The 14,936-nt window shown below is 49.4% G+C and overlaps 1 protein-coding gene across 4 annotated transcripts in view; it reads left to right on the forward strand.

The window, feature by feature from the left end:
* The window catches only part of LOC148012641 (AP-1 complex subunit gamma-2-like), a 235,857-nt gene that overhangs the window by 100,400 nt on the left and 120,521 nt on the right, over positions 1-14,936 (forward strand). For all 4 annotated transcript variants that reach the window (XM_087668808.1, XM_087668809.1, XM_087668810.1 and 1 more), the window contains one exon: positions 3,476-3,639. In XM_087668808.1, the coding sequence (XP_087524934.1) occupies positions 3,476-3,639 (164 nt within the window). The remainder of the gene's footprint in view (positions 1-3,475; positions 3,640-14,936) is intronic.

Raw genomic sequence — 14,936 nt, forward strand, 5'->3', positions numbered from 1 at the left:
CATCTCGTGCTCCGACTGCAAGCAAAAAGACCTCCCATGCCTCCTGCTCCTCCCTAGCCATGCCCTGGTAGTTTCTTCCCCTGCCCTGCTGGTCCTCCAAAGCCTTCAGATTGTTGAAAACTCTTCCAACAATCCAGGAGTCCACCTTAGGGAGTCCATTTACAATTTCCCTCCAAAACCTGTTGCGTGCCCTAACCTTCGTAGGGGCATAGACATTGAGGACTCCAACACACGAGTCCCCAATATCCAGTCTGATCCATAGAGCCCTTCCTGCCACTATCGTCACGTGGTCTCGTACATAGGTGGTGAGACTCGGACCAATAGATGTGCATACGCCTCCGCCCCTGCCGTGGGCACCTGTGGCTTGCTCCCAATAAGTATGCGAGTTGCCTGGCAGTACCTTCCCAACCCGCTGAGCCTGGGCAAGGGTGAGCTTGTGCTCTTGCAGTAGCAAGATATCTATCCGTCCGGTGAGGGCAGGCTGCAACTCTTGTCGGACAATCAACTTCCTCGAGCCATGCGCCCCACTGTAGTGGAGACTGTTCACATTCCAAGATGCAAGGTGTAGGCTCATGGGGAAACTTGTGACTGACCGAACAGGCATCTATTCGGCGTGGAAGCTGCAGATGAGGAGGAGAGACTGCGAAGCGTGCAGGTACGTTCTGCCGCTGGCCTGGATGGTGAGCTCCAGTCCCCCATGGTGGCCCTCGGCCGGACCATAGGGGTGATAGATGCTCCACGTGGTACTATCAATGCATCTATTAGCCATGCTGAAAACCGCGACTCTGTACACTGGTAGAGCCGCCTGTGACTCAATCGCCAGGCCAGGGAAGAGGAGGGTGACCGAGTGCCAAAGAAACCTGTTGTGGAATGCAAACGCCTCCACCGTGAAGCCACTGTACCAAGGGACCATGTATATGACCCCCTTCGTGTATGCATAAGGTGAGCTGGCGAGTAGCTCGCGAGCTGCGTCTGCCGAACTGAGGCGGACCATGAAGATCCCTTGGCCCATTAGGACCGCCTCCATGATCTGCGCCAAGCCGATGCTCAGCGTGGAGTGGAGCCAGTCCCGAAGCTGGGCCCTAGCTGGGGAATGTCCTACTACCTAAACCATAGATTTCTGTTTCCATTAGTTCCTGCTCCTTAGCTCGGACGGCTAAGAGCTGCTCCTCAGAGAGGACTACGCGCAAGGTGTTCGACTGGGGGGCACTCAGTGAGTACGCCGGCATCTGACCAAAGGTTTCCATTGCTCGTCCCTACTGAGAGAACCTACCTATCGCATTGCTGTGTCGCTGAATGGGGAGTTGCTACAGGGGGAGGGAGCAACTAGAGGGGAAGGGCAGAAAAAAGAGGGGGAGGGGGTTTCGTTTTCAATGGTGGTGGTGTTGCAGACTGATCACGGGCCAGGCCTCTCGTCAAGGCGGCACTCGGGGGGGGGAGATGGTCAACCCGGGGGACAGGCAGGCAAGAGGGGGAATAGGCGGCCGTTACACACCTTGGGGGCGAGGGTGCGCGAGCCGAACAGAGAGGCGCGAGCAGTGCTAAGACGGCCACGATCAGTCGGATGGCGCGACCGTCGGACAGTGGGCGAGACGAAATGGAAGGCGCAATCGGACGGGCGACCAATCGGATGGCGCGTGTCGGGCGGGGAGACAGCAGCGCGACATGTAGGCAGAACTTTTCTCTCTCAATGCCTTTCTTTTCTGCAAGACCACAATGTCTATAGACTGTGCTGTTGATTTGGATGCACAAAGAGGCTGCTTATGCTAAAAACGACTTATCTTGATGCATTTTTGTTAGTTGGGTTGCTCACACCATTTTTCCACCTTTTTTAATGTTTTGGAAGCTACAGAGCATCTATTTAATCATAGAGACCTTTCTATAAGGTTCAAACATTACTTGGCAGTGACTAATTCGCACTTGGAGGCTCCCAGATTACTCTTGCCTTTGGATTGCACACAATTTTTGACAAATTTGCCATCATGCAGATTTTCTCATGCTGGCTTATGCCCATCTTGCTGTTATTATTCAGGCTAAAATTGATCTGTGAAGGAAGTTTGCATGTTCTTGGTCTCCATGACTGTTTTATGCTCGGAAGATAGCCAAAATACTTTGGAAAGCTTGCAGAAAACTCAAATGTGAGTTTTATGCTGGTTTGATATTTGGATGGCCATTGTTTGGTTTCATGGGGAACTTTGTTTGCAATCAATTGGTCTGTTTTGAGCTTGCAGTTGGGTATACCTTGTTGTTTTCGGTGTGCAAATATACTTTTTTCATTAGGGCTTCATTGAGTTCAGAGAATGCATCATTCAATATTGAAAGGCTTGATGGAGCTAGAATATCTTGTGCTGGGCAGCCTGCACAACTGCAAAAGGTAGGCAGGACAGGTCATGGATGAGGGAAGCTCATACATAGTAAATGCAGTAGTAGTGTGACTAGGAAGGGGGTTCGAAGCTGAAATTAGGGTGCTAGGTGCTGGAGAAGAGGGCAGCAGTCGGTCAGTGAGGCTGGACAACCACATGCTGATGAGGGATGATGGCTAGAGTGAACGGGATGGCTAAATGGCTGAGCACACTATCTATTTATAGATGAGGAACCAACCAAACTAGGAGAGTTTGCTTATGGGACATAGAAACTGTTTGTAGCATTAAAGTTTTGAGTTTTGGGGCTGTTTAACTGAACTAATTAAGGTTTGATGAGAATCGCTCCCTCTTTAGCTTAACAATTCATAGCCGTTCCTTCCCACTAAGAAGTATTAGTAGGCCAAGTGTGATTAGAGTACACATTTGAGTAAGCTTTTAACTTTGACTGGTGTATAATGCCACATGATCCTCCTCTTGAAATGAGGTGACTCTTCGATAATATTTGCAGCTTGTCTTTAGGGAGCTGCAAATTTTCTCACATGTTAGTCATGCGTAATTTTCTACCATGCCTGCATATTTGAGTACAATCATAGATGCAGATAATATGAAATGGAGATTATTACCACTATCAAGAAGAATCCTGCTCATGAATTAATGAAGTGTTGTTAGATACACCCCTGAGAAGTCTGAATAAGAAGCATATATGCAACCTCCTAGAAGAAATGACAGCCTTTTGTTACCAAGATGGCATTAAAAACTAACAAGATTGATGGATCCAAGAGCCTTTATTTGTAATTCATCCTGCATACCCATTTTTCTTCACTCCTGATATTTCCATTAATTAACTTATTGTAACCGCTAATTTACATCTTGCATTGTGGAATTTCCTTGCTTAATCACTATGTTCTTAACATTTTCGCTCATGCAAAACTCTTCATGTGTGGTTTTGGGAGTAACCTACATTGTGCATTGTCACTCTCAAGGAAGCATGAGATCACATTTGAGAACATTAATGCATCAATGGTCGAGTATGTATAGGTCTATTGGTTTGCTAGGAAAGGACTAATTTAGATTTTTTCCCATTATTGTTCATCTCAAAATCATTGATGCAGGATCCAGATGTGTCAATTAGAAGAAGAGCACTAGATTTGGTCTATGCTTTGGCAAATGATAACAATGTAAAAAGTTTGACCAAAGACCTCCTTGAATATTTGGAAATTGCTGACCGTGAAATTAAAGGCGATCTGACAGCCAAGATCTGCTCTGTTATTCAGAAGTATGAACCACGACCCTCTTGAAAACATGTAGACTTACTTTCTTAACACATGATGGACTTTTTTAACTTGAACGATAAGGTCAATGATTCTATTTTATCATCAAGGTAACTAATGAGATTAGTTCAATTTTGCAAAATGACTAGAACACAGTCCAAGCTAATCAGCTGTGCAATATTTCTTTTCTTATTCCTAATTTCTATGGTTGAAGCTCCTTTGGACATGCGAGCTAAGAACTTTGGGTTGGCATTCCATGAATCAGCAGGTAAGTAAAAGCTGAATGGAAAAGGCTCGTAGACTTGCCGGTAAAGGGAAATTTAAAATAGCATATTCTTGATGTGTGCACATGGGAGCAAATCTGCTGAGAACCTTCAAGCTATTACGATATCTTGATAACTCGAATTCTTCTGCACCTTCCTAGCTTGATAGCACTCTTCTAGCCTTATTTTTTCTTAGATCAAACACGCACACATGTGCACCCGTGTGCACACGCACGCGCACACGCGCGCGCACACACACGCACACACACGCACACGCACACACGAATGCCCACAAGGGGGAAGGGGACACTTCCCATAAAAATATTAGCCAAGAGAGCAGGCAAGAACCATAGTGGCGTTCTCTTATGGGCAGATAGGATAACTTGCAAGCTGAATGAATAGCGGAGCTTGATCACACTGGGACCCTCCATGGAGGAGGACCAACCAAGTGTTCGAGTGGGCAAGGGCCCAGACTTACTTTAACATCCCATGTGAATGTGTGTGTCCCAACCAAGTAATGCACCTAGTGAGACTTGAACCCACAACCGTACAATGTTAAGATTACTTGCCCAAGTGCTGACTGCTAGGCTGTCACCTTTGGGACTCTTCTAACCTTTTCCTTGCATTAAACGACTTTATTTATTACTGGTCAATTTTCTGCTCTGCCCTATATCGTAGCTTCTCATTGCATGTCTTCTTATGATGAGCTGTTCCTCAAGTCCTTTGTGCCAAGTGGACAGAGGTAACGATGTTAGTCGACTCTAATGAAATGTCTTGCAAAGTGGTTCCACGAGATAGACTTTAAAAACTCATGCTTTAGAAAACATTTAGAGTGTATGCACCTGGGTAAGAAGTTGAAGAAGGTCAAATGGCAAGGGTAAGGATAATGGGCCACCATGATAAGCACATGCGAGAGTAGTTTTAATGTGATACTTTCAGCTCTCTTGATGCAGTGAACACTTCTGTTCTTAGGACTTGGCCATATGAGATGGAGGATTTAAGTGGCTATGGTTGATTGTAACCCAACAATAATAGAGCATTAGAGGGGTGGGGAGTCACTCGTCTTTTGATTTTTGGTTTTTTTCTTCTGCAAAAGTTCAGGCATAGGACCTAGCACACTTTGAAGGCTTAAGTTTGGGAAACACATGGGCTAACAAGAGAACATGAAGTGCAAACAACTTGAACAACAAATGAATGCTTAAATGAAGGGAAGGAATGAACACAATAGCCGCCCCACAAGTGAGATAGGAGATACAATGTATGAATACAAGTGGTAGGATTGGTGCCAACTGCAAGGAAAGCCAAACCAAAGGTGAAGACTCGAAGTAAAGGGTGGGAGAGAAACATTAACAGGCCTCTCTCTGTCTGGGAGCAGGGTGAACGGGAGCTGATGGCGTTGTCAATGATGCTGTGAACAGCAGTGAGGAATTGTCATACTTGAATCAATCCCAGATGTGGGCATGTGATCAACAAACACTTGATGCCAGACATGCTGGGAGGCAGCACAATTGCATTTGGTGCTTCAGAGGATGTAGCACAGCAGTGGCAAGTTGAGACTAAAACAGAGCTGATGGGAGCAGATCTGGTGATGTGGCAGCCTACTTTGTAGGACGATAGCGTGTTAGGTGGAGATAGCAACAACAGCAGCAGGAGCATCAGCTGAAGCAGCAGGGGTTGCACTTTGATGCAGAAAATAGTAATGCAACAGGCATGGACGTCAAATACATGCAGCTTGACAATCTATGCTGACATCCCATGCTTGGTGGTGCAAGAGCAACAACATGCTGATCTAGAGATAGCCTAGAGGATAGCAGAATACTGCGTTTGAACAGCCACCAGGTTGAGCATAGCAGGGTGATGAAAATGCTAGTAGAGCTGGAAATCAAGGGCTGAAGATGCAGTATGTGGAATAAGTTGGATGAGAATGACAATCCTTGATGACCCCTTGTATAAAAGTATTTGTCCTACCAAAGACTTAATGAAAGGGGTAAATTCTTGTTTCCTTTTTGGTGCTGTGTGAGAGGGCAATAAATTGGCCAATATCATGATAGTACTCAAGGCCCAAACTTTGGTAGCTCAACACCTGCTCTCGGCCCCAAAAAGGGAACCTAAGTAAACACAATAACAGGTGTCTTGCCCCTTTAAAAAGAAAAGAAAAGGGAAGCCAAGGAGCTAGTGAACACCTTCAAGGGTCTTGACAATGAACAAAGATTCCATGAGTGAAGTCACTGCTTCAGATCATGATTGTAGAGATGGGCAAGGGAGCTCATCAAATACTGCCCACTGAAGAGGAAGGATGCTACACACATGCAACAGTTTTTTCCTGGAAGGCTGCCCCAATCAGTATTTTCAACCCGGCAAGCTTCCAATTTATAAGACACAATATAATGCCAGGGATATTTCAATTAGGGCATGTAGTTCAGCAGGTTTTCACACAAGTTGTGCCCTCGTTTACTCAAGTCCCTTTTACAAAAATGAAAGGGTAAATGTACAAAAGGAGATCAATGCCACTGAAAGAAGAACAATCTTAATCTATATGCACATGGAAGGAAGCAATGCCCTTTCACTGTTCAGTCGATGCCAAATGGAGGAGGAGCATGCATCCTCTCTCCCTGCCATCTCGAGGCAGAGGGGGAGGAGAGGCAAGGGTAGTGACTTTAGGAACAAGAATGCTGAGTATTGAATGAAAATATAAGGACGATCTCAGCTAGATACCAGTGACAATAGGCAGCCTTTGTACTTGAGATCAGGAGAGTGCTAAAAATCCAAGTCTCAAGTGTAGTCAGAACATGGTAGAGTTTGTCCAAAGACAAGTTTGATTAACAATAATTGCAAGGTCCACCTGACTTGATTATTGGTAATTACACTATCGTCGCGGCTGCTACCGCTGTCCTGCCCCCACCCTGCCCCCGTTTCTCTCGCCCTGCTCCCATGGCACGCTGTGTCCCCCCTTCTCGCCAGGAAAACCGCACGCCCTCTCCCTCCTCACCACCGTTCCCCTATCACTCAACCTCTCCTTGTCTCCAAACTGCCCCTTGACCTCCCTCTCGCTGAACTGCCACCAGCATCCAGTGAGCCGCCTCCACCTGTGACAAACATCGCTTCCATTCTTCCATTCCGACGTTTGCTACCTTGCTTGCTCCACCACCAGTGCCTATAAATAGCGCCAGCCCAAAGTAATCGATCCCCCTGCTGCTCCCTCCGTCTGCAGCAACATTCCAGTGGGTGGTGCCCCCTATGGGATTTTCTTCACCATGTAGGATGGGGGGTGTTTGGGCCTTGACAGAGGGCAGCAGGATGAGGAGATTGTTGTCCTTCCTTGCAAGAGGATTCTTGTGGTTGGTCTCTAGGGGAAGACCTGGCGTCTGGACCCTTATGTGCCTTGGGAGGAGTTCCAAGAGTGGCGCCTTTGGATATGGGAGAGCAGACCCCTTGATGAGTTGGAGTGGGACCTTGAAGAGTGGCTATGGCCGGCCATTGCGGTCGCCAAGAAGCCAATAAGGCTCTTGGAGTACATAGCCATGATTGGTAGACATGTACTGATGCAGGAGGACATGGATTGGGCGCCTTCGCGTAGCAGATACTGAGCAGAGCACAGTATCACGAATGCCTTCCGTCAAACTTTCTGGCGCCGCCTGTGGGACGGTCGGAGGCCGAGGAGGGTGTCGTATTTCCTTTGGCTTTGGGCACATGGGGGTCTAGCTGTTGGGAGTTGGCTGGCCCAAATGCAACAGGATGGAGGTTGTAAGCGCTGCCCACAGCAGCACTTGGAAACCCCAAAGCACTACCTTTGGTCTTGCGAGGCGGCACAACTCGTATGGAGAGGAGCCTGCCATATTCTTCACTGTGTGGCACCTAGCCTTGGATGTATCTCGTGGGGGGCTTTTTGCTGGCAGGAAATCAACCATGGCCGTCACCTTTTGTATGAGGCCAGGATGCAGGACATGATTTTTATCATCGAGGCTGGGTCTTGTGCAGTGGTCGGCTTGGAGGCTTTACTAACCAGCCGCCAAGTATTGGAGCCCACAACTGAGCGCTCAGAGGTATGGGAGATCATAGGAAGTCTAACAGGATGGCACATTTGGAAGGCACGCTGTAAGGAGGTTTTTGGCGGGGAGTGCCTTTCAGTACAGGCAACTTTGGAAGAGCTTTGGATTTCCATCATCCACTCCCTCCACGGCTAGTGGGACCAAGTGCAGGGCGAGTCTCGAGCTCGTTAGGAGCTTTGTCAGGAGCTCGAGTCAACAGCAATAGTGACAACAGCTGACAGAAGAAGATAGAGAGAGAGAGAACTCCACAAGATCACACACCAAGATCTATGATACCTTAGTATATCCACTACAAGATTATTCCCTAAACGTTGTCTATGATTAACAAATTGCCTTGCTGTGTGTTGGGATTGAACGAAAGAGATTAAGAAATAAACATGATAACGTTAATGCACCTAATCTAATGAGAGTGGATAGCACAAGGACTACATCTTGATAAGATTCCATTAGATCAAATACGTATAGCTCCTTAAATAGGAGTGATACTTTCTTTACAAGGTGTGCACATGTGTTTGCCACTGTACATGCACATGTGATAGGTTGATGCCAAGTGTCTTAAAAGGTGTCACACTTAAGGGCATCGACATTCATAATATCTCATAAAGGTGGGTCACTTGCAAAGAAAATTTCCTTAACAATTGTTTACACACAAGACCACTGTATTTGATGCTAGATAATTAAACCATTTGGATGAAGGCTGTTGCAAGAAAGGGAGTGGTGACATAGCGCACTCAAATGTGAAAGGAGCACGGAGGAAGTGACAGAAGCTAGAAACAAGGACAAGATGACACTGTGAGCAAAAACATGAAGAAGGTGGCAAATGTTAGCAATATGGGGGGAGAAATGGGACACGAAGGAACAAGATTCATTCATTCATACATCCATTAGCATTCAACATTCCTTAGATTGTGTTCTTCGTGTTATCGTACACTTTTTGTTTTTGTTTTTGGCATATCATTTGTTTACAAGGATTTGTGATGAGAAGCATTGATAACATGCTCAATCGAAATAAAAGTATGAGGTGTACTTGTATGTGTCCTTCTACCTCTAGAGTCTCCTTTGTTTGTGTTCATGTAATGGTATCAATCTTCTCTCTATGGTCAGGTACGGCCAATTCTTGCATAAATACAAGGAGCAATAGAGAGGGGTTTGGCCCATTTAAATCAAATGCAATATGTGAACTTGCCATTGGGCTTGCCTTCAATGAGGACGATGGATTGCCAATTATCCAAAAGTGGTTTGTACCCTATAGTTGAGAGGTGGCCATCCTCCTAGCTGAATGCCTTGACTGATATGCACCTCTTGATAATGTGCCTTTAGGAAAGTAGAGGGAAGTTAGAGGTATTTTTGGAGGGCTTTGCAAGGTATCAATGTACACCTTATCCATTGTTTGCTGAAAATCTAATTTACTTGGAGAAGGAGATAATGTGTTCTCCTCTAGATTGAGAGATAGCGCAATCTCGATTCTCAAGGCCTTCAAAGTAGGAGAAGCTTTAGTAGACTCCATGGCATCCCAAGATGCTATCTAAGATATATTGAGTTAGTAACATGTGTGTCAATTGTGCAAAGAAAGCTTCTCATTGTTCACAATAGCCTTGTAGGATATTCATTTAGAAGAGCAATGGAGGAGTCTAGGCTCCCTACCGACACGCCACTGCCCTTGCCCCCGCCATTGCCACCCGTCGAACTCCCCCGCTGATTGCCCCCCCTTCTTGGCACTACACTGCCCCACCCCCTCGCCACTACGTTGTGCCCTGCACCCCTCCTTCCCACCATTACGCTGCCCCCTGCCCTGTGGCCCCCCGTCACCTACCTCCTCTACACCGCCTCCTGTACCCCCCCCTGTTGGCACCCCATTCGCAGGGTGACTCTGCCTGCCTGCAACCATCCGCAATGCCCCCCTTCCCTCCCCGCTCTGGTTTCTCTCCTGTGTTGACCCTAGCGACGCCACTCTAACCCCCTAGGCACTTGTTGGCCTTCACCCTATGGATCCAGGTCCTCCCACCCGTGCGGCTCCAGCCTAATGCAATCACCCATGGCGCCTAGTGCCTCTACTGCCGTTAGAAAATAGACCCCCTGGTTCTTGCTATCACACCTCCCTCCCCCCCCCCCCCCCCCCGTTGCTTCCTCCACTTGTAGCAACAAGACCCCCTCCTCCAACAGTACAACAGTGTGTTGGGTAGGTTCTTAGAAGGGACATGCAATTGAAACCTCTGATTAGACGCGAGTGCATTCTGCAAGTGCCACCCAGTCAAACACCTTGGTGCATAGTCCTCTCTGAGGAACAACTCTTAGCAGTCCGTGTCACAGAGATGGAGCTAAAAAAAAACAACAATCTTTGGTCAAGTCGTAGGGCACTCCCCGGGACTAGCTTCATTCCACGCTGCGCATCAGCACGACGCAGATCGTGGAGGCGATTCTCATGGGGCAAGGGCTTCATGGTACGACTCACCTCGGCAAACAAAGCTCGGGAGTTAGTGGCCAGTTCACCCTATGCCTCCACGAAGGGGGCCATTTACATGGTCCCTTGGTACAGTGGTTTCACAGTGGAGGCATTCACGCTCCACAACAGTTTCCTTAGACGTCTGGTCACCCTACTCTTCCCCGGACTAGCGATAGAGTATCGTTAGCTTGTGGAAGACTTTGGATGGCTCTTTGGCACTGCCCTTCCCACCTCTTTTGCGGATGCTGTGACAGTTGCAGGAGTCCTAAAGGTATGGGTAGCAGTGAAAGAGAAAAAGAACATACCACAGTTTCTAGAGATTAAGGCATATGCACACTCCTTTAGGCAGCAGATTATTGTGATGGGGCAGCCCGGGCAGTGCTTGCATTACCATGACTTTGGGCATCTGGCAGCAGAGTGCACGCGCTTCGGAGCCAAGTGAGCTTCTCCGACAAGCCCACAGGTGGACATGGACGGCTTCACACGGGTCCAGAGACGAAAGAGAGGGAGACGGCAAGGAGGGCCTCACCCAACCCCTCAGACATAGCCACGGCAGCAAGGAGCAGGAGGGCAAACGTCGCCCCCTTGGCAGAACACCACACTGCCTCCCCTCCTCGCCCCACTCGGCAGGACCACAAGCCTACACATCCCCCATCCCCTAAAACCCCCCCCGCCTCCCCATGGCTCCCCCCCCCACACCCGCCGTGTACCTCCGACCATCCCACCACCCTTCAATCTTCCCCCTCTCCACTATCCCCCCCACCGACTAGTACCCCTGATCCCCACCCAGCACAGGTGACCCCCCCTCTCACCCATCCCCCCCTCCCCATAGGAGGCGAGGAGCCCCATACACCGACATCCTCCACTCACAGGAAGTCTAGCGCGCCCCCCCCCTCCCACAGCCACTAGCTCTTCCGTCCATGCCGCCCGTCACACTTTCCCGAGATAGGCGTAGCTGCTATCACAAGAGTTTTTTCGCAATGGGCCATGGTCTTACCTGAGAGTTGCAGAGCGGGGAGAGTTCCCACTACCCCTAGAGGTGGAAATCTTCATGGTACACAAGTCAAGGAGTGGCGAGGTCGATCTAGTACCACTAGATGGACCAAACTACGCCCTTTTTCTTCAGACGTCTCGCATAGGAGATTGGACGTCGACCCGAATAGAGGAGGAGGTGAAGAGCCAGGTGGCAGATCACATCTCCCAGTGGATGGGAGAACGTGCATTGACAAGTTTCTCCCAGTAGTGGCCAGGTTGCATGATGGATATTAACTGGTGGGCTGGGGCTGAGGTCTCACATTTGAGCATTATCCTTCGAGCCCCTCCGCAGTAGAGAGCCCCGATGGATGTGATCGAGTGGCCCTTGGCACAGGCAGCCCATTTCTACCAGTGCATAGTCTCGCCTCTCAGCTTGGTTGATAGATGCCCTGGTGGTACCACCAGGCGCATCCATCACCCCTATGGTCCACCCGAGGGCTACCATGGGGGAATGGAGCTCACCGTCTAGGCCGGCAGCAAACCGTATCCGCATGCCTCATAGCTCCTCTTCCTTGTCAACAGCTTCCACACCAGAGGTATCCCCATGAGTTTACATCTTGCATCTTGGAATGTGAATAGCCTCCACTATACTGGAGCACGTGGTTCCAGGAAGTTGCTTGTTCGGCAGGAGCTACAACCTATCCTTGCCGGACGGATCCACATCTTACTTATATAGGAGCACAAGCTCACTCCCGCCCACGCCCAGCGGGTAGGGAAGGTACTCCCAAGCAATTCACACACTTACTGGGAACACGCCATTGATGCCCATGGTAGGAGTGGAGGCGTATGTACCTCTATTGGCCCAGGCCTCGCTGCTTGTGTATGAGACCACGAGACGATCATGGCAGGGAGGGTTCTATGGATCATATGGGATATTGGGGACTCATGCCTTGGAGTCCTCAATGTCTATGCCCCTACTGAGGTTAGGACATGCAGGAGGTTCTGGGTGGGGATCGCAACAGGACTCCCACAGGTGGACTCCTGGATCGTTGGAGGAGATTTCAACAACCTGGAGGCCTTGGAGGACCAGGAGGACAAAGGCAAAAACTACCAGGGCATGGCTGGGGAGGAGCAGGAAGCATGGGAGGTCTTTTTGCTTGCAGTCGGAGCACGCGATACTTGGAGAGACCCAGCTTTCCATGGGAGAGAGGTCGCTGGACTTCTCTTGGGGATACAGGCGGCTAGGCGGAGTCCTACTAGAGCGGCTGGACAAGTTCTATGTGGCAGAGTGGGGATGCTCTCGCGGAGGCCAGGTAGGGCAGGTGGCGGGCACCACTTTGTCCGATCACTGCCCGATTCTCTTGACACTTGACCCCCCACCATCTGCCCTAGACACACAATCTTGTCAAATCCCTAACTTGATCTATAGGAGGGAGGAGATGAAGAGACAAATTGAGCAAATTTGGACTAGGGAGTGCGGCAGGAGGGACCAGATCGTAGAGGAAGTTGCAGAGGTCTTAGCCAAGTCGAGCACTATCTACCAAGAGACAGCCTTACAGGCTAGGGAGCAGAGCCGGGAGGAGGAGAGAGCACTTTGACGGGACCTAGCAGCCATGCACAGATTACTACAGGAGACACGATGTGCAAGGAATTTTCCGAGGTGCACCAGCCCCACACCTCAGGAGAGCAGATACGCAGTCTTGGGGGTCAGTATGGGAGGACTCCTTCTAGCCCAGACGAGGTGATGGAGATTGCCACGGACTACTACAGGCACCTTTTCCAATAGGAGACAACTTCAGCAAGAGGACAGCAATGTAGACAGTAGGCCTGGGATCACATCCCGTCCCTCGTCATAGAGAAGATGGGACTCTCCCTCCTAGCCCCCTTCACAGAGGAGGAACTAGAGGAGGCTTTCCATACACAGAATGGGTAGAGACTCCCGGGAGAGAATGACCTCTCTAAGGCCTTCTTCACTACCTACTACGAGGTGGTGAAGGACCCCTTACTACTGGCCTTCAAAGAGATTTTCACTATTGGAGGGATGCCAGGGAGTCTTTCGGCAGGTTCTATTAGTCTCCTCCCCAAAGGGGGAGACCGGTTGGAGCTATCCCAGTGGAGACTGATCACCTTGTTGTCATTGGCCTATAAGGCACTGGCAAAGATGATTGGTAGGCGACCCCTCCTTGTGCTTCTAGATATCATTTATGACACATAGACATGCTTTGTCTAGGATAGGAGCATCCTTGACAATGTCTTCACCTTCTTTGAGGCAACAGAGTAGGCCCAACACAGTGGTTAGGGACTGGCTGTACTACTCCTGGATTTCGAGAAAGCCTATGTTAGGGTGGATTGGGACCCCTTAGAGGGGAAAATGATGAGGTTGGGCTTTCCCCAGGCATGGATCTGTGGGGTCTCAGCACTTTACAGATCGGCCACTAGCAAGATTCTCATAGGTGGCAGGCGAGGGGAGGAGTTTCGACTGGAGAGATGGGTCCGGCAGGGCTGCCCCTTGGCCCTGTACTTATTCTTACTCTTTGCAAAGGCGATGTCTAACTTCCTCAGGTCACATGTGAGCAGGTTATGCGGCCTCCGACTTCCAGTGAAAGAGAAGAGGGAGTTGTTAGAATTAGAGTATGCATATGATACACCACTCTACATAGAGGACGATGAGTTGATATTAGAGAGAGTGAGACTGGCTCTTGAGGTGTTCTGTACTGCAGCAGGAGCGAAAATCAATTGGCGAAAGTCAGCTGGTTTGCTTATAGACCCGGACTGTAGCACGGAGTGGGGTGTTTACTTGGGATTTAGATGGGTGTGCAGAGGGCAGACCGTCCATTACCTAGGATTCCAGGTGGGACTCAACATCACTCCCGCCCAGCAGTTTCTTCCAGTCCTTGACTCTATTCAGAGGAAGCTGACCTACTGGAGTACCGCTCACCCTTTCCTAGCAGTGGGTAGTGAACTAGGTCCTCCTAGCGACGGCTTGGTACATCGCCTCGTGTTGGTGCTTTGCCTCGTCCTGTGTAGTACAAGCTCGCCACCTAGTGCGGGACTTCCTTTGGGCTGGGTCAGACAGCTTTAGGGATCCTTGGGCCAAGATGGTGTGGGCGACCATCATCCAGCATCGGTTAGAGGGAGGGCTTGGGATCATAGATCCAGAGTATGAGAGTATGGCCCTCTTGGGCAAGCTAGTAGTTCGTGGCCTCACACCAAGAGGGCACACCTGGAAGGTCCTATTGCAGGAGGGTCTCCAGGAGTATAGACCAAGGCTTGGCAGTAATTGGAGGTTGTCTGAGATGGATCTTCACAATAGCCCAGATCACCCCCCCCAGATCCTTCCTACTTAGTTTGCTTCGTGTGTGGAAGGGTCTCCGTAAGGCCCTAATTCAGAGTCCCCCAGGCTACAGGAGATAGATTGTGAGCCGGTGATCTGGAACCCCTAGGTCAGAGATCGAGAGGGGATATAGATTGGCGAGTGCCCCCACATCCAGTCGGCTAGGTGGGAAGCCGGCCTGGCTTGTACCATTAGGACATGGCGAGAGGCGTATAGGATGATGGACGAGGAGGTGTTG

This window comes from Lygodium microphyllum, chromosome 27, assembly GCF_053477565.2.
Source record: "Lygodium microphyllum isolate KBCC chromosome 27, Lygodium_microphyllum_v1.1.10, whole genome shotgun sequence".
Classification (NCBI taxonomy): Eukaryota; Viridiplantae; Streptophyta; class Polypodiopsida; order Schizaeales; family Lygodiaceae; genus Lygodium; species Lygodium microphyllum.